The 20,883-nt window shown below is 41.8% G+C and overlaps 2 protein-coding genes across 6 annotated transcripts; one reads left to right on the top strand and one right to left on the bottom strand.

Annotated features, from left to right (window-relative positions):
• Positions 1-527: 527 nt before the first annotated feature.
• CGGBP1 (CGG triplet repeat binding protein 1) lies at positions 528-10,359 on the top strand. The gene is made up of 2 exons (XM_041420887.1): positions 528-1,490; positions 9,914-10,359. Exon 1 carries the CDS (start codon positions 581-583, stop codon positions 1,082-1,084), a length of 504 nt encoding a protein of 167 aa, XP_041276821.1. The 5' UTR covers positions 528-580; the 3' UTR covers positions 1,085-1,490; positions 9,914-10,359.
• Positions 3,506-14,889, bottom strand: N6AMT1 (N-6 adenine-specific DNA methyltransferase 1). 5 transcript variants are annotated; one of them, XR_005953869.1, is made up of 8 exons: positions 14,403-14,887; positions 12,386-12,475; positions 11,985-12,075; positions 11,383-11,466; positions 11,159-11,300; positions 10,357-10,484; positions 8,325-8,491; positions 3,506-6,984 (listed from the first exon to the last, which is right to left on the bottom strand). XR_005953869.1 is itself a non-coding variant. In XM_041420884.1 (7 exons), the coding sequence occupies exons 1-6, from the start codon at positions 14,546-14,548 to the stop codon at positions 10,378-10,380; spliced, it is 660 nt and encodes a 219-aa protein (XP_041276818.1). In that variant the 5' UTR covers positions 14,549-14,887; the 3' UTR covers positions 3,506-6,984; positions 10,357-10,377. The 5 variants fall into 5 exon arrangements, 4 of the variants coding, with proteins under 4 accessions (XP_041276818.1, XP_041276817.1, XP_041276816.1 ...); XM_041420884.1 differs by lacking the exon at positions 8,325-8,491; XM_041420883.1 differs by lacking the exon at positions 3,506-6,984 and having other exon boundaries at positions 7,731-8,491.
• Between the last annotated feature and the right edge of the window lie 5,994 nt (positions 14,890-20,883).

The following is a 20,883-nucleotide window of genomic DNA, read 5'->3' as shown; positions in this document are numbered from 1 at the left end:
AACGTGTCTTACGTGGAGCTCATGGTATTTCACGTGGAGCTCATGGTATTTTACGTGGAGCTCGTGGAATTTTACGTGGAGGTCATGGTGTTTTACGTGGAGCTCGTGGTATTTTACATGGAGCTCATGGTATTTTACGTGGTGCTCGTGGTATTTTACATGGAGCTCATGGTATTTTACGTGGTGCTCGTGGTATTTTACATGGAGCTCATGGTATTTTACGTGGTGCTCGTGGTATTTTACATGGAGCTCATGGTATTTTACGTGGTGCTCGTGGTATTTTACATGGAGCTCATGGTATTTTACGTGGTGCTCGTGGTATTTTACATGGAGCTCATGGTATTTTACGTGGAGCTCGTGGAATTTTACGTGGAGCTCGTGGTGTTTTACCTGGAGCTCGTGGTGTTTTCTGTGGAGCTCGTGGTGTTTTCCGTGGAGCTCCTGGTATTTTACATGGTGCTCATGGTATTTAGGTGGAGCTCGTGGTATTTTACATGGAGCTCGTGGTGTTTTAGGTGTCAGCAGGTTGGATATTGAAGGAGCTCTTGTCTGTTCCCCAGCTTTGCGGGCGGAGGCAGCGATGGAGCGCTTCGGGGTGAAGTCGGCGCCGTCGCGGAACCGCTCCAAGACCGCTCTGTACGTGACGCCCCAGGACCGCGTGACGGAGTTCGGCAGCGAGCTGCACGAGGACGGGGGGAAGCTCTTCTGCACCTCCTGCAACGTGGTGCTCAACCACGTGCGCAAGTCCGCCATCAACGACCACCTCAAGTCCAAAACGCACACCAAGAGGAAGGCGGAGTTCGAGGAGCAGAACGTCAGGAAGAAGCAAAGGACTCTGACTGCCTCCCTGCAGTGCAACAGCGCTGCCCAGACGGAGAAAAGCAGCGTGATCCAGGACTTTGTGAAAATGTGCCTGGAGGCCAATATCCCCCTGGAGAAGGCGGATCACCCCTCCGTGCGAGCCTTCCTGTCCCGCTACGTTAAGAACGGCAGCTCCATACCCAAGTCGGAGCAGCTGAGGAAAGCCTATCTGCCTGACGGCCACGACAATGAGAACCAGCTCATCAACACCGAAGACCGTTGAGAAGAGAACTGTTTTCATCCTTGTTGTGAAGTTTTACATATCGATGGTGTGGTTTATTTTTATATTCATGCATATATACAGTGTTACATATTGATTTTACAAGCTGTTTTGTATTCTTGTAGAAATGACAATCTGCTCCTGAACTTAGCGGATCGTTGCTAACCCCGCTGCGGACTTCAGAGCTCACGAGGAATGTAGGGAGCATCCCTGGCATGCTCCTGATCTCTGTTCAGTCCAGAGGCTGAGGAAAAGGCACTTGAATGGAGGACCCCAATTCACAGTGCATCTAAGAAGAGGGTGTGGTAGGGATTGCTGCTCGTGGCAGTGGATTGCTGTGTCCAGTATCCTGTCCCTGAGCGACCAAGAAGAGATGCTGCACCTTTGAAATGCAAGAAGCTCTAGGATGGTTAGTTAAAATATCACTGCTCTGTTGGGGGAGGACTGTTGCAACTTTCTATTCAAGCTTGGTTTACGTTTTGAAACAGGAAACGTTTTTCTTCTAGAACTCTCTCTTATGCTGTTTGGTGCAACTGTGGATGTATTCATTATCCAGCTTAACCAGCCAGTCTCTTGTACTGACCTCTGAACTCCACTGTTCTCATAAGGCTGGGAGTTCTGCAGGTTTGCCATGTCTGCTTTTCTAAAATCACTGTTCCTTCATCTTGGTTCCACAAGCCCCCTTCCATTTCAGTGCCAATATCTGAAAGCTGAGTAGACAAACCTGTAACTGAGTGTGGTTTGCAGTGCAGCTGCTGTCAAGTGAAACTTATGCTGGACCAAATTCTTAGCAGAGAAGATTAATGCCTTTTTCCTACTAGCAGGACTCAGCTAAATCTAAATTGGGGATGGTAGAAGCACTAACTGAGGAGTTGGGAAGTTTTTTTCATTGTTCACAGTAGAAGAGGCTGCTCCATATTTCCCTGAAGGTCCTGCACACATCTGGCCTTACCATCAGCCTTTCAGTCAAGGGAGGTGAAGTGATTAGAATAGATCTTAAAGCAGTTACTGCAAAAGTTCTTCAGTACTTGTAAACACAAGTAAGAAGGCACATACACTTGGAACTTATAATGGAATTACAGACCTGGGCTGTATTTCTTACTCTGTGCCATGGCCACATCTATTCAAAAGCAAAATGGGGAATTGAAGAATTTCAATAATGTTACTCTCTCCAAAATCTAGTAAACAGTTACTAAGCTATTCCAAATGATGATGCCAAATAGTTCACCTAACACAAACGTTCCATAAAGGTTTGGGATGAAGTGAGGGAGTACTGTGCAAAGTGCTGGAATACAACTGACCTCTGCATGCTCTAGATCTGGAGATGCTCTGGGCTCAGACAAGTGCCAAGCATCTCCTGGGGGCTCAGGAGTCCTCCCTCTCCAGGGGTACAATGGCACAAGGATGCTTTAACTGCTGAGGGTGGAGCCAGTTGTCCAGCTTCCTTTCCCCAGCGGAGTTTTGCAGCAGTTTATTTACAGCAGTACCAAGGAACTGCTGAAAAGAGACAAAATAACCAGATTATTTTGTGTTCAGAGCTATTTCCCAGCTGTATCTAGAGCAGTCTCCTTTGCTGGGCTGAGAGAGACTTACACACTTAGTAACAACTATTTTTTTGTGCAATTAGTCTGCAGAAATGCACTTGTGTTCCATGTCCTGCTATGAAACCTGCTGGAATAAATGGACAAAGCTAAAAAGCAGGATGTTTCTTACTCATGTGCATCAGTCCAGGGGTGCTCAGCCCACTGCTGGTCTAGGACTTCAGACAGAAATAACAGTAGCAACTTTTTAATCTAATCCTAGAGATCAAGATATGCCTTCCTAAATATAATTTTTTATTGCACAAGCTTGGGTTTAGCTTAAAATCCTTAAATGCCTTGGGCTAGAACTGTTTACTAAATCTTCTGAAGCCAAGTGAAAGGTAAACTGCCAAGAGCCTTTTCTGTCCTGACAAGAACTGAAAGCATTTTCTCACAGCTGCTGTTTCCTTACAGTGAAACAACATCCTTGCTTTAATTTTTAATCTTTATTGAAACCTCAGCAATGCTAAAGCAAATGGAGAAGAATGGGATATTAAGAAAAGAAAAGCAGCTAGAGAAGTGGGATGGGCAAAAGGAATTTGGGCTAGTTCACTCAGTTTTGCTAACAATTTTATATAGGATTAGATGCTGTGTGTTCTTCCCTTGACTGACAGACTGACAGACATTTTGAAATGCTTCATGGGAACATTAAACAGGCTCCTGCATAACTGAAAAAAAAGAAAAAAAATCAAGTTGCTTTCAAATTTACAGTTTTGCATAAAAATGAAGCAATTGGCAAGTGTAATGGACTCAATTTGCAGGACACTGCTGTCTTAATAATAGCATATTTTCATTTAAAAATAAAGCCACAATACTTTTCAAGCTTTTTTGAAAATCAGGACATTGTTCCATTGCAACAAACGTTAATAATGGAGTAAAGCTATGAAAAATAAAGCACTTCCAGGTAATCTAGAAAGAATAAGTTTAAAATCATGAAAATAACCCTAATCATCAAGGCATTTTTAGAGAAAATATGAGTAAGTGCTTGCATTCTGTCATGAAACAGAGTCCTGCAAACACTCAAATTCAGAACACCCGATCTGAAAGTTCATTTCACCATTCAGTTTTGCCAAAAGTTCATTTCACCATTCAGTTTTGCCAGTATGGCTGCAGTTGGATAAAACATAACTTTCTTTTAATTGCTGTTGATCTCAGGGAAGATTTACAGCAGAAGTTTTCTCATCTATCTAAACCTAAGGAATAACTAAATCCTAGTTTTGAGGCTGTAATGGAGTTGTTTGAACAGTCACCATGGGGGATTAATTTCTTGTGCAAGAATGTATTTCCTGTAAAGAAAATCTCAGAAGTAAAGGAAGGATGGTAGCAGTGTCAGCTTTTTGCTTTACAGACAAATGTAGGGACAATCTCTAAGGGATACTTTCTGCCAGGTGGTTTTAGGGATACATTTGAGGTCTAAATGTAATAGAAAAAATTAAGGAAGAAATATTTTCTTCTCTGACCAATACTTAAACTAATTTAGCCAAATTATCTAAAATTAGTCCCAAGTGTTTTTCTTGAAACAACACTTGCAAAGAGTCAAATACAAACACGACCATTCTCTGTTGAGGGACTCCTTCCATGGACACACCATGATAGTGTCAGCTAGCATGTTCTTCAAAAACCAGGAGCAAGCTTCAGAATTTTTAATCATTTTGAAGCCTGTAATTTGACAGGTCCCATGGGAAGGTGAAGCTTTCAGCACAATAAAAGGGAATTGATTTTCAGTGGAGAGAGAAACTTGTTCTGCACAGTATGGGATATTCTCACGATAGAAAGACTGGTTTTAACCAGAGCCCCTTTTAGCAGTTCTGTTGAACTGAAGAGTGAGATGCTCCCTGTTAGGTTTTGCAGCATAATGAGCTGATTTTCAGGAAAAAAGGAAAAAAAAAAAAGCTGGAAGTTTGGCAAGGAATCTCTATTTATATTACATATAAAAAGAGGCAAGGCTCACTGTTGTTGCATTCACATTGTACTCACTGCTACTTACTCTGTGTAACTTGAGTGCTTGTTGTCTTTGTACAATTTTAAAGTCGTGTCTAACTTTGAAAAGATTTTTATTTTAACAAAGTTTCTCACTGTAATAGTGCTGTTAGAGTTTAGTCTCTTTTGGTCTGATGAAGATGCTTTATTTTTGTTTTGGTGGTAGGGATGTTTTGTTGATGGTGAGTGGCCACAGAAATGGTTTTATTTAAAAAAAAAGTCATGAACTTATGATTAGATACTAGAGTGAGGCTGAAGATACCTGGGTCCTGCAGTGCCACAAGATTTCCTGTAGGAACAGTAAGACCAGAGTAAGTGATTTAAGTTTTTATATTAAAACAATACTGAAGAGAAATACTTTACATTGTAAAGTTTTCACTTGGTAATGAAAAAACGGTCTCTTAAAAAAAAAAATAAAGGTATTCCTTTTTTATAGAATTTATGCATAATCTCTTATTTTACCAATCAAGTGGATTAAGAACTTCTTGTGGTTCATAGAGTGGTGTAAGACACAGGAAATGGATGGGGACAGGAAAATTTAAGGAGGTGCTGCTGTAGCCTAAGGTAACATCAGATATTGAAGCATTTGATTTACCTGTGCAATGACACTGAAGTCTGTTTCAGGACTGGTTATACAAAACCTCTGCTTCCTGTCAATTCCTGATTTTCTTCATGGTGACAGAAATTCCCTAATGATGCCTTCTGCTCCAAGTGAATACCAGGTGGAATAATTGTGCTTTTTGACACTGCAGTAAACCATTTGTAGGTACAGAGTCTTGCAGCTACCCAAGGCCTCAGATCTTTTCAGGAAGGGCTTCTGCAATGTGGAAGAATCCAAAAAGGTCACAGTTTGATCCCTCTCCCTTGGGGACTTCATGAAAATTGAGCAAATAACATCAACCCATCAAAAATTATCATCAGGTGTGGGTTTGATTGTTTACACATTTCTTTTCCTGAATTCTGACGTGTATTGACATCTGAGGATGGATCAATGATAAATTCAGGCAACCTCTTGAGTGATGGATTTATGAACCATTATTTTCTCATTTTCAGTCATTTCCAGGTCACAGCACATTAAGACCAAGAGCTTTTTGTTGTGAAATGGAAAAGCAGAACAGAAATAAACATACCCTTTATAAATTTTTCTTGTGTGGACAATTCGTGTATGAAACAGCACACGCACACTTGCAAAAATCAATGCATCAGTCAGGATTTCTGTGGAAGCTGATGCAGGACCAGGTGAAGGAAATATTTAAAGTTTAGTAATTAGGCCATGCTAAATTCTGATGGTACCATTTTACCTTTTTAAGTGAATCAAGGCAGTTCAATCCATATCCAGGATGCAGTAGGATCAAGTACACACAGCTTTCAAATCAGTGATATTGATAATTAGGTCTGACATTTGTTATTTGCATAGGCTGAAGGAGAGTCAATCTCTGACAGTTCTGCTTTTATTTTTTTTTCCTGATCCCACCAAGTTTTTTACAAGGGGTTTGGAATTTGTAGCTTGTGTGGTCACCTCTTTGATATCTACAAGCACATCTCAGGTAGAAAGTGCAGGGTGAGAGAGGTGGAATAGAGAGCTACTGCAGCTCAGGTGAAAATACTGTGCAGTAGTTCTGTTCAGAGCTGACAGAAAAGTTTTAGGGACTTTAGAGGTTTTTAGGAGGGGTTTGTATATTGGTTTGCCTCAAGTGGTTTTTTAATCTGTCCTCCAGCGTCCAAAATAGCTCAAATTCAGCCTTGGATTTCACTGCAGTAACTGACACCTTCTCGCCTCAATTCTTCCATAATTAGCTTTAAATTGCTTCCTCCCTCCCCTTGTTTCTGAAGGCTGTCATTACCCCATGACAAATCCAACAGCTACAATACCCGTGGTTGCTCTTAGGGAAGTGTTTGATGGACAACAAACCCCCAGTGAAGCTTTAACCAGAATGAACCGAGCCCCCTTGTGAGAGCACCCAAGCTCAGCCAACAATTCAGAACCTGGCTCAAGATGTGTGCTTTGGTCTAACAAGGCTCAGCTTACCTCCTGAAACTGCTGAGGGAAAAGTGGGGAGATGCAAAGAATCTCATGTTGTGAAGGACTTGCATCAAAATGAAAGAGCTGATCCCTCTTCTAACAGGGAATTAGAGGAGTGAAGCTGCAGGGGCTGCCTTGGCTGGTGCAGCAGTAAATCCTAAGCTCTGTGATCACCAGTGACAGGCAAGGAGCTGGTGGGACACTGGAAAATTGCTGCTCCTTTAAGGCACTAAAAGCTCCTTCGTGCAGTGTTAAAAGGTAATTTTCAGCAGACTTCCTGGAGCTCACTCTCAGAACGCTGTGTCTCACTCTGTGGTTTCCTGCAAACAGGAAAAATACAGCCCCAAAATAGAACTGTGGTCTTGTCAGAAGAAAAACTGAGGTGGGACAGAAAGAACATTGCATAGATTATGGCTGGGTTTTTCTTTTCACTTGCCTTCAGTAAAGCAGCAACAGCCATGACAAAGGGGACTGAATCAGGTAAAGAACTTTTCTGTTTATAGCAATCCTCAGGTCTGAATTTCACCCTGTATTTTTGGAGCCTCTTCCTCAAAAATAAATCATATTCAACACAGAGAAATGTGCTAGTTGTGTTTAAATTGAATTAGTTCTTTGAATTCAATTGCACTGAGGGTTTTTAAACACCTGACATCTCTTAGGATTCAGCAAAGAAGTTACTGAGTTACTACAGACAGTGCAAATGAGCACCCATCTGGTGACACCTTTTCCTGCCATCTCCCTTTCCTAATTATACAGTTGAGGATTAGGACTCTCATGCCTTACTCTGACAAATACTTATTGTATATTTATTTAGTATTTACTATCCCTTGAAACATGCTTTTAAAGCAAAACTAGACTCTTGCAGTGTCTCAAATCAAATATTGTTAAAAACCAAAATTTAAAAATCTGAATTACCATTTGGAGATCAAAAATATCTCATTTGTATCTTAAGGATATCATAAAAACAGAATGGCAAAAATCTGAATGAATTACCGTTTGGAGATCGAAAATATCTCATTTGTATCTTAAGGATATCATAAAAACAGAATGGCTCAAGGTGGTAATTAACAAGAGGAAAAACTTCCCTGAATATCCAGTTTTTCTGTCGGAGCTGGCTGTGGGTGCAGCCACCAGGTGTCTTCAGTGCACAGAAATGCAATTTGTGGTAGGAGAGTTTGGGTTCAAGTGGAGCCCTGCTGTGTGTGCAGTAACACTCAAGGAGTTATCTTCCATAAATATTTTCCATTTAGGCTGGATTGGAGTTTTTGTCAGGCTTTTTCAGCTCCTCATAAACATCTCCTGATCACACGCTCCATCCAAACACAAAATTTTCAATAGAAAAAAAGAAATCCAAACATAACATTTCAGAAAGTGATTCCATTCTTTTTTCCAAAATATTACTCTGGAAAAAAAAAATCCTGATAATTTAGACTTTGGTAAGCATTTCCATCATAAGCAGAGGTGACAATTTCTATATACAAAATGCCTGTTTGCTTTCAATTTGGCTCTAACTTTATGAAGAAACGTGGCATGGGCAAAGTTTTTGGGAAGGTTCAGCTGAGTCTTAAAAATATTTAGGGGAAGAAAAGGAAATGCTGAGAAAGGAACACACAAAATCCAAATTACTTGTCCTTATGAAGATGCAGCAAAAAACAATCACCCCCAGTGCAGATTGTTGTGTGAATGGTGAATTTTTTCAACTTCTTAATTGACTGATGTTGAATTTACGTCATGCAGAAGCACTGAACAAGTTTAAAATCCTGCTTTGCATCCTTCCTCTCTGCTATCTTGCTCCTTGTAAAATCAAAACCTCACGTGCAGGAACATCTTTAAAAAAAAAACAAACAAACAAACAAAAAAAACCAATGCTAATTTGTTCATTACTCTGTGAGGGGAGGCAGGAGCCACAGAAGGGAAGATGTTTTTTAAACCCTCAGGATCACTTTCTCTTCCCAATGCCCAGACAATAAAGGTTTCTCCAGTCATGTTGATAAAAAGGATATTCCTGTAGATTCCTCAGGTAACGCTGGCTCAGAGCAATTATCAAGTTTACAATAAGATGTGGCCTCTAATTAAACCTGTCTGTAGCTATTAAACATTACAGGTGGAGAACAGAAACCAAAGCAGTGCTCAGTGCACCCTGGAGATAATGGGTCTTATTTTATTACCACAGCAGAGCCTCCTAATTTAACTGAAGAGGATGAAAATGATAATAACTGAAAAATATTCAGTGACTGGCTAGGTAAGAACTCCAGCACCTGAGGACAAAGTGCTTTGAACCATGGCCAAAGGTTTTGGTAGCATTCAACCCTGAGCTTGAAATCTGGAAATGCTACAAGCTCCAGGTCCAGTCTGCAGTCAAATTATCCTTAATTTGACAGTTTATCTGCAATTATTTAGCTTAACCACATCTAATTATTGTCTCACTTTCAACTCTAGAAGTTTTTGAGTAAGAGGCTCTGCTAATTTGGACTGGTGTGAGGACTACCCTGTGCCCAGTACCCTCCTGTGATAAAGCACTGCTAAAATGACACAAATTACTACAAATATCAAAATAATGTTTATAGGAGCATTACACAAACAAAAGTCTTGCAAGTCAGTCTCTACAGAACCATGATGGATTTTTTTTTTTAATGCACTTCCATCTTACCCCTTCTAAACTTGTTTGGTTAAAAGTAAGCTGGGAGTTGAAGCCAACTTATTTAAGCTTTGTAACCACAGACAAAACAATGAGAGCCCCAAAAACACCCTCCAGTGTACACCAGAAAAACTCCATTAGTGTTTCTTTAAAATGGGGGGGGAAAAGTGAAAAGGACTAAAATTCAATTTCTATTTCCAAAATTACATTCCTCAAAAAAACCCAACGGCAATATAAATATGTACAATCACTAAAATAAAATTTTCCACCATTCCTTGAGAAGCCATCTCTGAAGCTCAGGGAAGGTGTTTAATGAGCTGCAGAACTGTTGTGCTCATTACAAGGGATTGAAGAATTGGAGAATCCTCCTTATCTGCTGCTGGAACATATGCTGGAAGAGATGAGAAGTTCAGTACCCTGAGTACTAAAAATATTTGACAGCTATATGTGAGAACAAGTGAAACAACTCCTAACTCTGCTTTCACATTTTGCATTGTATAAAGTGCCACTGTATTTCCATCTGTGCACTGATCCAAACTTCCTCCAAATGCTTTTGTGCTGAACTCTGAGCATCTCTGTATTTTAACCAGGCTCTTTCTTCTTCTCTGAAGGTCAGAGGGACGTGGAAGACTCTGGTCCTTAATCAAGGCCAAAGTGATTCGTGCTGAAAAAGCTGATCCTGGGAGAGGAAAGAACTTTACAAGCCAACAGAAGGATACCTTAACACTGTCAACTTGCAGTTTGTTGTGAATGCTGATGGTGTAAAATGATCCTGCTTCTGACCAACGACAACTGAAGACTACAAATTAAAAGTGACACGTGCATGGCTTGTAGGAGTCAGACTCTCTGGTGTGTGGCATTGGTTATGTCAGGGGATGTTAGATCATCATGAACCCATTGATATTTTGTTCCCTAGTTCAGTTTTTGGGTTCATTTCTTTCTTGATGTTTTGCTTGTAAGGAGTAAGTTCCTGCCATTAACAAAGGGCAGACTGCATTCACTTCAGTGTTTACCAAGTGGCAACTCTGTCTTCAATTTTCCTCATGCCTACTACCTGGCAGGTGAAGAGAAGTTGTCAAGATTTCCTAAATCTGAGGATTGTCAGCATCTCTTGTCCTGCTTGCCTGGAAAGTACTCGTGTGCCTTTTAAGCCACTTTTCTCCATCGTTTCCAGAATTTCATCTGCAATGGAAAGTGCAGCGTTTACAAACGAGTTGAAATTTGAATGAAGACAAATTCATTCTAAAATATCTGCCAAGCTGCAAAGCAAAGTTTATAAACTCTGTCCTCCTACTCTTTCAGACAGGAACTTTCATGCAAAACAATCTCCCACCAAGCACAAATAAAGCTCACAACTTACAAACTGAACTTCAGTGTTTTGCTAGAATTCTGTATGAAGCTAAACTGCAGAAGAAAGTGAAATTTGTAGCACCTTCTCACAAAAGCTGCCTCATAAATCAGGTGTGGAGAATAATCCTGACATTACAGGATCACTTGTGGCCATCAAGCATTCGATCAGAAAGAACAAGTCCAAATCTTTTCTCTACATCTGTAGAATGAAAGACATCACATTTCCCACTAAGCCTTTTCGGTTAACACCATCATTCTCTTCCACAAGAAAGAACTGGCCTGGCATCATTAATTAATTCAGACTCAATTAATCCACCTTTCAGACTTGGACCTGAACTCCTGCAGAGCTGCTGGGGTCCCACACACTTCCACTTTCCAAACTAGCTTGGGGAGTTCTTAGTTTTGATAAATTTGCTTGCATTTTGGGTCGAGCTGTGATCAACATTTTCATTTATACCATATTAAACCTGGTTTGGCCCATCTGAATGTCCAAGGACAGTGATCACCTGGATTGTTTTCTTTGATTGTGACCAAGTAGAATAATCCTCCTGGTGAAAGCAGGTCTGCTACTAATGGGAAAACTCTATCCATTACTTCTCTGCCCTGTTTGCCCCCAGCCCAGGATGCCTCTATTCCACAGCTTTTCACCTAGGAAGAAGGAAAGCAAAGATTGTCACAACCACAGACAGTAGCAATACTATTTTTAAGGTGTATTTCAAAATTTTCCTACCTCTTCAGGAGGTGTTACCACATATGGTGGGTTAAAGAGCAGCAGATCAACCTTCCCATTTAATCTTGGGGATAATCCTTTGACCTGTAGGTGAAGGTGGTGATTGTGTGGGGTTTCTTTTTTGGGAACATGAAGAATGCAAATGATTTGTAAAAATATAGTTACATAGTGTAGTTGTTCAGCCATTTTAAATCCCATTTATTGTGGCCAATCTACATCATCTTTTATAAACATAAAATGGTTAAAGAGATGAGAAAAATTAGCTTTTCTCCATATCAAATTTTGTAAGAAACTAAAGGTAACAACAGACAGAAGTTCTAATTAAATCAGAAGAGGATGAGAACCAAGAACTGCATAACTTTAGACAAAGGGCTATGACAATGTCAGGCCACTATAGAATTCCTCATCCAGCAGTTTCCAAACTACATTTACATCTTAATTTTGAATTTTAGAGCTTGTGTAGTTGGTTGGGAGTTTTTTGGCAGGGGGTGATGTCCAGAGGTCCCTTCCAACCCTAACTATTGTGTGACTCCATGATCTGCAGTAAGTATTAAAAAATTACACAAACTGTGAAGGAGATACTGCTGAAAGCTCTCTCTTACCAAGTCAGTGATGACAGGCTGCAGGTGAACGTTGTTAAGCAGAGCTGTCTCCTGGGTACAGTAAGCTGCCATGGGGTTGATATCTGTGCATCTAAAAGGGAAATATTACAAAATGTAAATTATAGACTACTGTAGCTGGAAGTTTAACCCTATGAACCACAAGCTAGTTTATTATTCTGAATTCAAAGGGACCCACAAGGATTAAACCCAGCCAACACAAGTGTAGGCTCAGCAATTTGTCTGAGAAATGGGAAAATGGATTTCTAGTCACAGCACTACTCATAGAATTGAGAAAGGAACAGTTTTTCAAATGCAAAAATGATAAATATGTGTGAGAGGGCTAAGCATCCTGGACTAAGCATCCTTTAAGCATGCAACAGTTCAGGTGCTGTTATACTTACATGTACAGTGCACTGGGTCCAAGGATGGAAGAAGCCAGAAATGTTGAAACCACACCAGATCCAGATCCTATTTCAAGGCAGATCTCGACTCTAAAGAGAGAACACTCTGGATGACTTTTGTTTGTAACAGACACAGGATTGGTCAAGACAGCATTATAGAATATGCTGTCCTCCTAAACACGTTGAAGTACAGAATCATAGAATATCCTGAGCTGGAAGGGACTCCCAAGGATCATCCAGTTCATTGAAGTACAGAATCACAGAATATCCTGAGCTGGAAGGGACTCCCAAGGATCATCCAGTTCAACCCCTGGCCCTGCATCCCCAACAACCCCACCCTGTGCATCCCTGAGAGCGTTGTCCAAAAACTTTCTGAGCTGTCAGGATGGTGCTGTGACCATTCCCTGGGGAGCTTTCTCCCAGCCTAGGGAAATAGAACCTTTTCTTGATATCCACCCTAACCCTTCCCGACACAGCTTCAGGCCATCCCCTCAGCTCACACAGAGCAGGACCAGTGCTGGCTCCTCTGCTGCCTCTCATGAGAAAGCTGCAGACAGCAATGAGGTTTCCTCTTCTCCAAGCGGCCTCAGCCCCTTCTCCATCTCCACAGCCCCTCTGGAGCTCTCCAATGGCTTTAACATCCCTGTGCCAGCAATGCCCCCCGTCCCGGCTCCCCTGCCAGCCCTTCTCCTTCTCCGCAGCCCCTCTGGAGCTCCCTCAGAGCTTTAACACCCTTGTGCCAACAATCCTCCCCCACCTCACCCCTGCAGGCCCTTCCCCATCTCCGCAGCTCCTCTGGAGCTCTCCAATGGCTTTAACACCCCTGTGCCAACAATTCCCCCTCAGCTCACCCTTCCCAGCCCTTCCCCATCTCCGCAGCTCCTCTGGAGCTCTCCAATGGCTTTAACACCCCTGTGCCAACAATTCCCCCGCAGCTCGCCCGTCTCGGCTCCCCTGCAGGCCTTTCCCCATCTCCGCAGACCCTCTGAACCTCCCTCACAGCTTTAACACCCCTGTGCCAGCAATCCCCCCTCAGCTCACTCCCCTGCAGGCCCTTCCCCATCTCCGCAGCTCCTCTGGAGCTCCCTCACAGCTTTAACCCCCCTGTGCCAGCAATCCTCCTTCAGCTCACTCCTCCCGGCCCTTCCCCATCTCCGCAGCCCCTCTGGAGCTCCCTCAGAGCTTTAACACACTTGTGCCAACAATCCTCCCCCACCTCACCCCTGCAGGCCCTTCCCCATCTCCGCAGCTCCTCTGGAGCTCTCCAATGGCTTTAACACCCCTGTGCCAACAATTCCCCCTCAGCTCACCCTTCCCAGCCCTTCCCCATCTCCGCAGCCCCTCTGCAGCTCCGTCACACCCCTGTGCCAGCAATCCCCCCTCAGCTCACTCCCCTGCAGGCCCTTCCCCATCTCCGCAGCCCCTCTGGAGCTCCCTCACAGCTTTAACCCCCCTGTGCCAGCAATCCTCCTTCAGCTCACTCCTCCCGGCCCTTCTCCATCTCCGCAACCCCTCTGGAGCTCCCTCAGAGCTTTAACACACTTGTGCCAACAATCCCCCCTCAGTACACCCCTCCCGGCTCCAGCAGCCCCTCTGGAGCTCTCCAATGGCTTTAACATCCCTGTGCCAGCAATCTCCTCTCAGCTCACCCCGCTGCAGGCCCTTCCCCATCTCTGCAGCCCCTGTGGAGCTCCCTCAGAGCTTTAACACCCTTGTACGAACAATCCTCCCTGCTGCAGGCCCTTCCCCATCTCCGCAGCCCCTATGGAGCTCCCTCAGAGCTTTAACACCCTTGTACGAACAATCCTCCCTGAGCTCACCCTTCCCAGCCCTTCCCCATCTCCGCAGCCCCTCTGGAGCTCCCTCACGGCTTTAACCCCCCTGTGCCACAATCCCCCCTCAGCTCGCCCCTCCCGGCTCCGCAGCCCCTGTGGAGCTCCCTCACGGCTTTAACCCCCCTGTGCCACAATCCCCCCTCAGCTCGCCCCTCCCGGCTCTCCTGCCCGCCCAGCCGCACCGAGCCTCCCGCAGGCTGCCCGCGTCCCGCTCCAGCGCATCGAGCAGCAGGAAGGTGTCCTCGGCCGGCTCGTACACGTCCCGAAAGGGCCCCCGCGGGCCCAGGTGCCCGTAGCGCGGGGTGGGCAGCGCCATCCCGGCCCGCATCCGGGGGAAGGGGCGGGACGCGGGAGGAACGGGGCTGGAGCGCCCGGGCGCCCTCAGCGTTGCTCGGTGACACTCGGATGTGCTCGATACGAAATTGCAGCGGGTGCGGTGGGGTGTGATGGCCTCTATCCGACACTAAACACCATGGGTGTGTTTGGTGTGCGGTCCCCGCCGCCGGGAGGGATCCTGAGGGCGGAGAGGGAGCGGCGGTGCTGCTCCTGCTCCTGATTTCCGTGCCGGCTTCACAAATGGTGTTTCCATCGCGAAAACGACCACAGGGAGTCAGCACAAACCCGGAGGAAAGAGCTGCTGAGGAAGTCTCTGAAACGCACGGGGGAAACCCTGATATTGATATCCAATAAAGCTCTGTTTTCTAATAATAAAATTGCTATATTTCTGTGATTCTTAGCCAGTGTGAAAAATGTGTGTTTGATGTGTTTTGGCTTTTCGCAAATATTAAAATTAATATTATATGTACTATGTTGGAAAGTTATGCTGTATTCATTTTCTTAAGTAGTGTGCTAAATACAGTTTTAGGTTATAACATAATGCTAAAATAGAAACTATGCTATGCAAGATACTTTTTTTCTAAAGAAAGGGCTGGCACCAAGATAGCATCCACAGGACACCTAAATATTTTTTAAAATTTATTTTATTTTTTTATTTATTTTATTTATTTATTGCTCCATTATCAGAAGAAACTAATTTCTTCCTGCCTCGCTCTGCCCTGAAGACACCGTTAGGATTAAGAGGAAGAAGTTGATGATGACCAGACAGAATCCTTTGTTTGAATGGAATTTATACATCATGTATGAAGGATATGAATATGCAACAGGCAACTGTTTTTAAGGGTTAATCCTCTGTTAACCTGTGTCCTTTTTTGGGCTTATTTTGCCCAGAAAGAGGTACCCGGACTGTCTGTAACATTTTGTTTTTTATTGTCTCATATGATCCTAATCCAAATTGTCCAAATTATTATTACTCTAATTATATTACTATTTTTATAACCATTTTATTACTATTAAACTTTTTTAAAACTTTAAAAACAAGTGATTGACAGCCAGCAACACTAGACAGCATCCTTACGTACCAAGCATCTGAACTTCAGAGTCACAGAAACACAGATTGGGTGGGGTTGGAAGGGACCTCTCAGCTCATCTCATTCCATCCCAGATTGGTTGGGGTTGGAAGGGACCTCTCAGCTCATCTCATTCCATCCCATCAGACACCTTCTGCTATCCCAGGTGGCTCCAAGCCCTGTCCAACCTGGTCTTGGACACTGTCAGGGATCCAGGGCAGCCAAAACTTCTCTGGGCACCCTGTCCCCACCCAGAGAAATAATTTCTTCCTAATATTCAATCTAAAGCTGCTCTCTATCCATTTGAAGCCGTTCCTCACTGTGCTGCCACTCCAGCCCCTTGTAAATAGTTTCTCTCAATTTTCCTTGCAGGCTCCCTTCAGTTACTGGAAGGCTGTAATTAGCTCATCCTGGAACCTTTTCCAGGCTGAACAATCCCAATTCTTTCAGATTTTCCCCTCAGCAGAGCTGTTCAATCTCTCTGATCATCCTGGTGCCTCCTTTGGACTCTCTCCAACAGCTCCAGGTCTTTCCCATGCTGGAGGCAGCAATTAAGGATCGAGGAAAAATTTCAGGCCACAGATTGGATTAATGGTTTTCTCAATGAAACCCAAAGACATTCTGATCAAAAGCAGAAGAAAGAGCTGAACAGATTCTAATTCCCATTAAATGTCTCTGTTGGATTATCAATGCCTTGAACACTAAAATTCTGTGTGAGGTGACTCTCTAGGTCAGTTATAGGAAAAGGTGATGTTAACAAAGTCAGTGCAATCAGATATCCAGACATTAATATTCATAGATCCAAAGATGAGGTTTTGACTCAAGGATTGGTTTTGTCCTGTCATGGAAATGAAACCACCAAGCTTTACCTTAAAATAGGCTTCTTGCTCCACTATCTAAAAAATGCAGTTGTAGAAACTCAAAAGTTCAGAAAATTTCAGTTTCCAGAGTAAATTTATTCATGGACTTGATCTTGTACTAATATTACCTTTTAATTTAAAATGTTACTTTCTCTTCAGGAGACAATACCAGCTTTTTTTTGGCTCCAAAGGAAATCTAGTAGATGCTCCTTCATTTCATCTGCCTTGCTGCTGTGCCAGAGAAACAAGTACTTGTAAAACATATTAGGCTTCCATAAAATTCCATTCCTTTGGCCAAATGAAGTCATGTTAAGAGACAGAATTTTGCACTGTGCCCATATTAGGAAAATTAATTCTTTGGATATATTTTTTTTAATCTCTCCAGGTGGTCAAGCTTTGGAGTGCAGTAGGAGAAATGACTTCACCTCCTTCAGCTGTACTGCTTATTATTTTTGGCTGTTTCATACTTCATGAAATCTGGTTAATTATTATTGGGGGCTTTTTTTAATACTTCTAAGTCCTTGTGGGTGCATTTTATAAAACATTTATTTTTACTGCTTACATAACTACCTACCTAAAATGTTTTCCTTGGTGGACAACGGTACTGTTTTTGCCAAAACAGATTCTATTTCAATTTTGGGAAATTGTTGGAAAGCTGATATTCCCGTTTTTCAGCGGTGCCTGTGCCATGTTATTAAACTGGGCTTTATGGAGATGAAAAATTGGTCTTGACAGGAATCATAACCATTTGTTTACACTAAGCTGTATGGCTTCATCCCATCTGGAATTCAGTGCCATGCCTCTCATACAGAATCCTTAACCCATGATTTCCTGTCAGCCCTCAAAGGCTTCCTCTGTAAAATTCTCAAACATTCCACAGATGCATCTCCTGGAAGAGACCTAGGCCTGTGCTGAATTGGGAATTCTCCTGTTTTGTTGCATTTGAGGAAGTAGAGCCACCAGGATCTACTACAAAGAGCAGAACTGCTAAGAGAAGGCTGGAAGAAAACTCATAATTTCTTTCTTCAACTGAGCAAGTATGTTCCTAAAAGTAGATAATTTTCTTGCCATCAGAATTTCTAATTAAAAGATTACACTTCAGTGCTCTAATAAGTGGAAATCTTGTAGATCCTGGCCTAAAGACAGAGGGGACAGGTTTTACATGCAGTCTTCTGGCAAGTATATAAAATTAAGCAATTCTTTTCACAGTTATTCTTGGTGGATTTGTAGGCAAAGAGAAGTTCTCATCAGCCCTTGTTCTGCTTGATTAAATAAAACATGCTCTTAAAATTTTCCTGTCACAAGACATTATTTTCATTTCTCTTACCACACTTCTAGACTTTCTGCATGTGGATTCAAGTCTGACTTCACCCTGGATGTGACTGGCACAAAATATTACAGTTAATACCTTACTGATGTGATTTATAAACTTCATTATCTCTTGTGAAACTTCATGGTTCATGCAAGGCTCATGGTTGCACTTGCTTTGCAGAAATGTTTTTTGCCCTTTTGTGGTTTTCCTAAGTTTTCCTTGATAATTTCCAAATAACTGACCATAAAGTGAGAATTCTGTAGCATTTTATTGGTTTTAATAGTTCCACTTTTGCAAGCCTGTTGCTCACATTCTGATAATTTCATTTTAAATTGATGTCTCCTGATTTCTTGTTGTCATCACAGTGATGCCAAGGATTTTGATAAAAACACTAAGTACAATCAGCCCCAGGACTGAAATTTCAGGAGTCACCAGTAGTGACTGAATCTATCACTTTTTCAGTATAGTTTATTACTAACTTATGTTCAGTTTCTTCTTCACTTCATGCTCCTGCTGCCAATTCCAGCTTAGTTCATACTTTTCCACATAACATCACATCTCAAAGCTGCATGGAAGCCTAAGCAGATTCATTTTTTGGTGTTTAAAAATGGAGACAGACACTGCAGTAATGTAGCAAGGTGTCCTGCCTCTGCCACATGGCCAAAACCATCACTCAGCTGTTATTTTTAATTGTTATCCCATTACAGTGGTACAGAGGTCCTGCTGTTTTCCTTCTTGTCCTCTTGGACACATGTCCAAACATTTTTGCTGTAGTATTTAATATCTTCGATAGAAATATAGAAACATAAATTGTTTAGGTTAGAAGGGAATTTAAAGATCATCTCATTCCAATGCCCTGCCATGGGCAGGGACACCTTCCATTAGACCAGGCAACTCCAAGCTCTGTCCAACCTGGCCTTGAACACTTTGAATTTTAATAATTCTTATTTTACATTATATATTTTGGCTTCTAAGACATAGCTTTTTTACTGATCAGTCTTTTACCCTATTTCTTTTTGACACTATCTCATGCTTGAGATGGTTGTTTAGCCAATAAGCTTTGAAGACTATTCCTGCTCTTATTCATCCCATCTCTTGGCTCAGTTAAATGTTTTCATCCCTTTCTGACCTTGGCATCCTTGGATAACATGTTCATGACTTAACCAAGGCCAAAATAATATCATCTATTTACTGCTTTCCTGGTTATTAAGTGAAGATCTTCTGCTGCTATTGATGTGAAAACCACTTGGATGTTACTCATTTCTAATCTCTGGATAATTCACTTATTTTTCCAAGTGTCACATTTCCCAATGACCCTTTCTAATCATACCTGAATTCCCTAACCTGCCAAACAACAAACTTTGGGGTTTATCCTCCAATAAAACTCCCCATTCTCCACAGATACTGTCAGATGAGTCAAATCTGGGTTTACACACAGTTCTGTTGTATTTCTAAGGTGAACAGCTCAAATCTCTTATCACTGCCCTGCTTCCCTCCTGACTGATGAAAATCCTTGCCCTTACATCATTCTGCAGTACATCATGCCATGGCTGAGGGATTTTTAGACCTGCTAAGGAATGGTCCAGGGATGACATATTAGAGAGCAGGAATGCTGGATGCTTGTTTACAGCCCTTCCTGAAACCATCCTGGAGTGCATGTTAAGCTTGAAAAACCAATTGCAAGCTCTTGAAGGAATTATTACATCACTCCAACCCTGAAGTGCAGCTGCCTCAGTGGAAAGGCAGGGAATTTTTAACAGTGCATAGAAGTATTTCAGCACTTCAGGAGAGAAAGTGAATAATGCCATAATCAACTGAGCAGAAAGGGAATGTTTAGTAAGTAGTCATATATAGTTGTTTTAACTGGGTTTAGGCCAGAAACCTGGGAAAAGCCTGCTGCTAATGGCAAAAATGGAATTGGGGTTTTTAAGTCACCAATGACCAAGTCCTTTGGTTTTCATTTGCATTTTAAGCTCCAGCACCTAAAGCAGCAGAGTTGTGGTGGAGTTTTCTTTTATAACTGGTCACCAACATTTCCTCCTTCAATAAGCAGGAATGATGTCTGATTTCCCCAGGAACTCACAGGAAATTAAGTTCTATATAGGCTGGTACAGAGAAGCAGCACCATAGTCAGTTGGTTATTTCAGTTAGTCAGTGCTAGAGAAAGCAATAATTAACCAATTTTGTCTCATCATAGGCATCTGATTGGGTTTAAATGCACCACACCAGCTCTTTACCTATTTTAATTTATAATTTTATTGACTTTGCCAGAGCTGTAACCACTCCAGTGTTCATAAACAGAAGATAGAAAACCTGGAAAACTCAGTTATACATTGTCCTTATACATTTCAGGATAAATTTATTGTCATTCATCAGAAAATAAATCAATATCATGGGAAAAAAAAAAAGGGAAAATCTGTTTGAGAAAATAAATCAATATAATGGAAAAAAAGGGAAAATCTGTTTGAGATACCATAGGCTTACCTTAGGTTAGAAGGAGAGGAAATAAAATTGGAAATAATATTTTATCATTGTATATATTGATGTTGAGATATATAAGCATACATATATTTATAATGGCATTTTAAAATGTTTTTTTTATGTAATATATGTTACCTGATGATGCATATATATATATATATATATATCTATGTATATATTTTGTGTCCTGGTTTTGTAAAGAAGCTCATTAATGGGGGATGGAAAGCTGTTGAAGCCAGGAAAAGATTTGGACTTTCTGGAGAATAGATTAGGATGGGAGACAAAGGAAGAATAAGAATAAAATATGATTGGAGCTTTTAAACTAGTGAATGTTAAAAATTACATAATATGAAAGGAAGAAACTGAAACTATGAGTCAGTTCTTGGGAACTCAGAAAATTAAAGACAATAAAGGTTTGCCCTGTCTGTATTTCCCCGTCTGTATTTTAGTATAAAGAGATATTTTAAAGGGTTTTTGCTTCAAAACAACCCTTGAAGTGTTGTTCAAAAATGACATTTTGAAACTATACATTGCTCAGTCAAAAATAGAATAGCAAAATTTGGCCCATAATGAGGGATTTTATGGCAGTACAAAACAGGAGCAA

Source organism: Onychostruthus taczanowskii, unplaced genomic scaffold, assembly GCF_017590055.1.
Source record: "Onychostruthus taczanowskii isolate IOZ18803 unplaced genomic scaffold, ASM1759005v1 scaffold67, whole genome shotgun sequence".
In the NCBI taxonomy this organism is placed as follows: domain Eukaryota; kingdom Metazoa; phylum Chordata; class Aves; order Passeriformes; family Passeridae; genus Onychostruthus; species Onychostruthus taczanowskii.
Note: the sequence above shows the minus strand (reverse complement) of the source record. Positions and strands in the feature narration are given on the sequence as shown.

Coding starts and splice junctions, on each gene's coding strand:
- CGGBP1 (XM_041420887.1), top strand. CDS start 581: ATGGAGCGCTTCGGGGTGAAGTCGGCGCCGTCGCGGAACCGCTCCAAG.
- N6AMT1 (XM_041420884.1), bottom strand. CDS start 14,548: ATGCGGGCCGGGATGGCGCTGCCCACCCCGCGCTACGGGCACCTGGGC. Junction 12,076..12,385: donor GGACCCAGTGCACTGTACAT/GTAAGTATAACA, acceptor TTTCCCTTTTAG/ATGCACAGATATCAACCCCA. Junction 11,467..11,984: donor AGCCTGTCATCACTGACTTG/GTAAGAGAGAGC, acceptor CTTCACCTACAG/GTCAAAGGATTATCCCCAAG.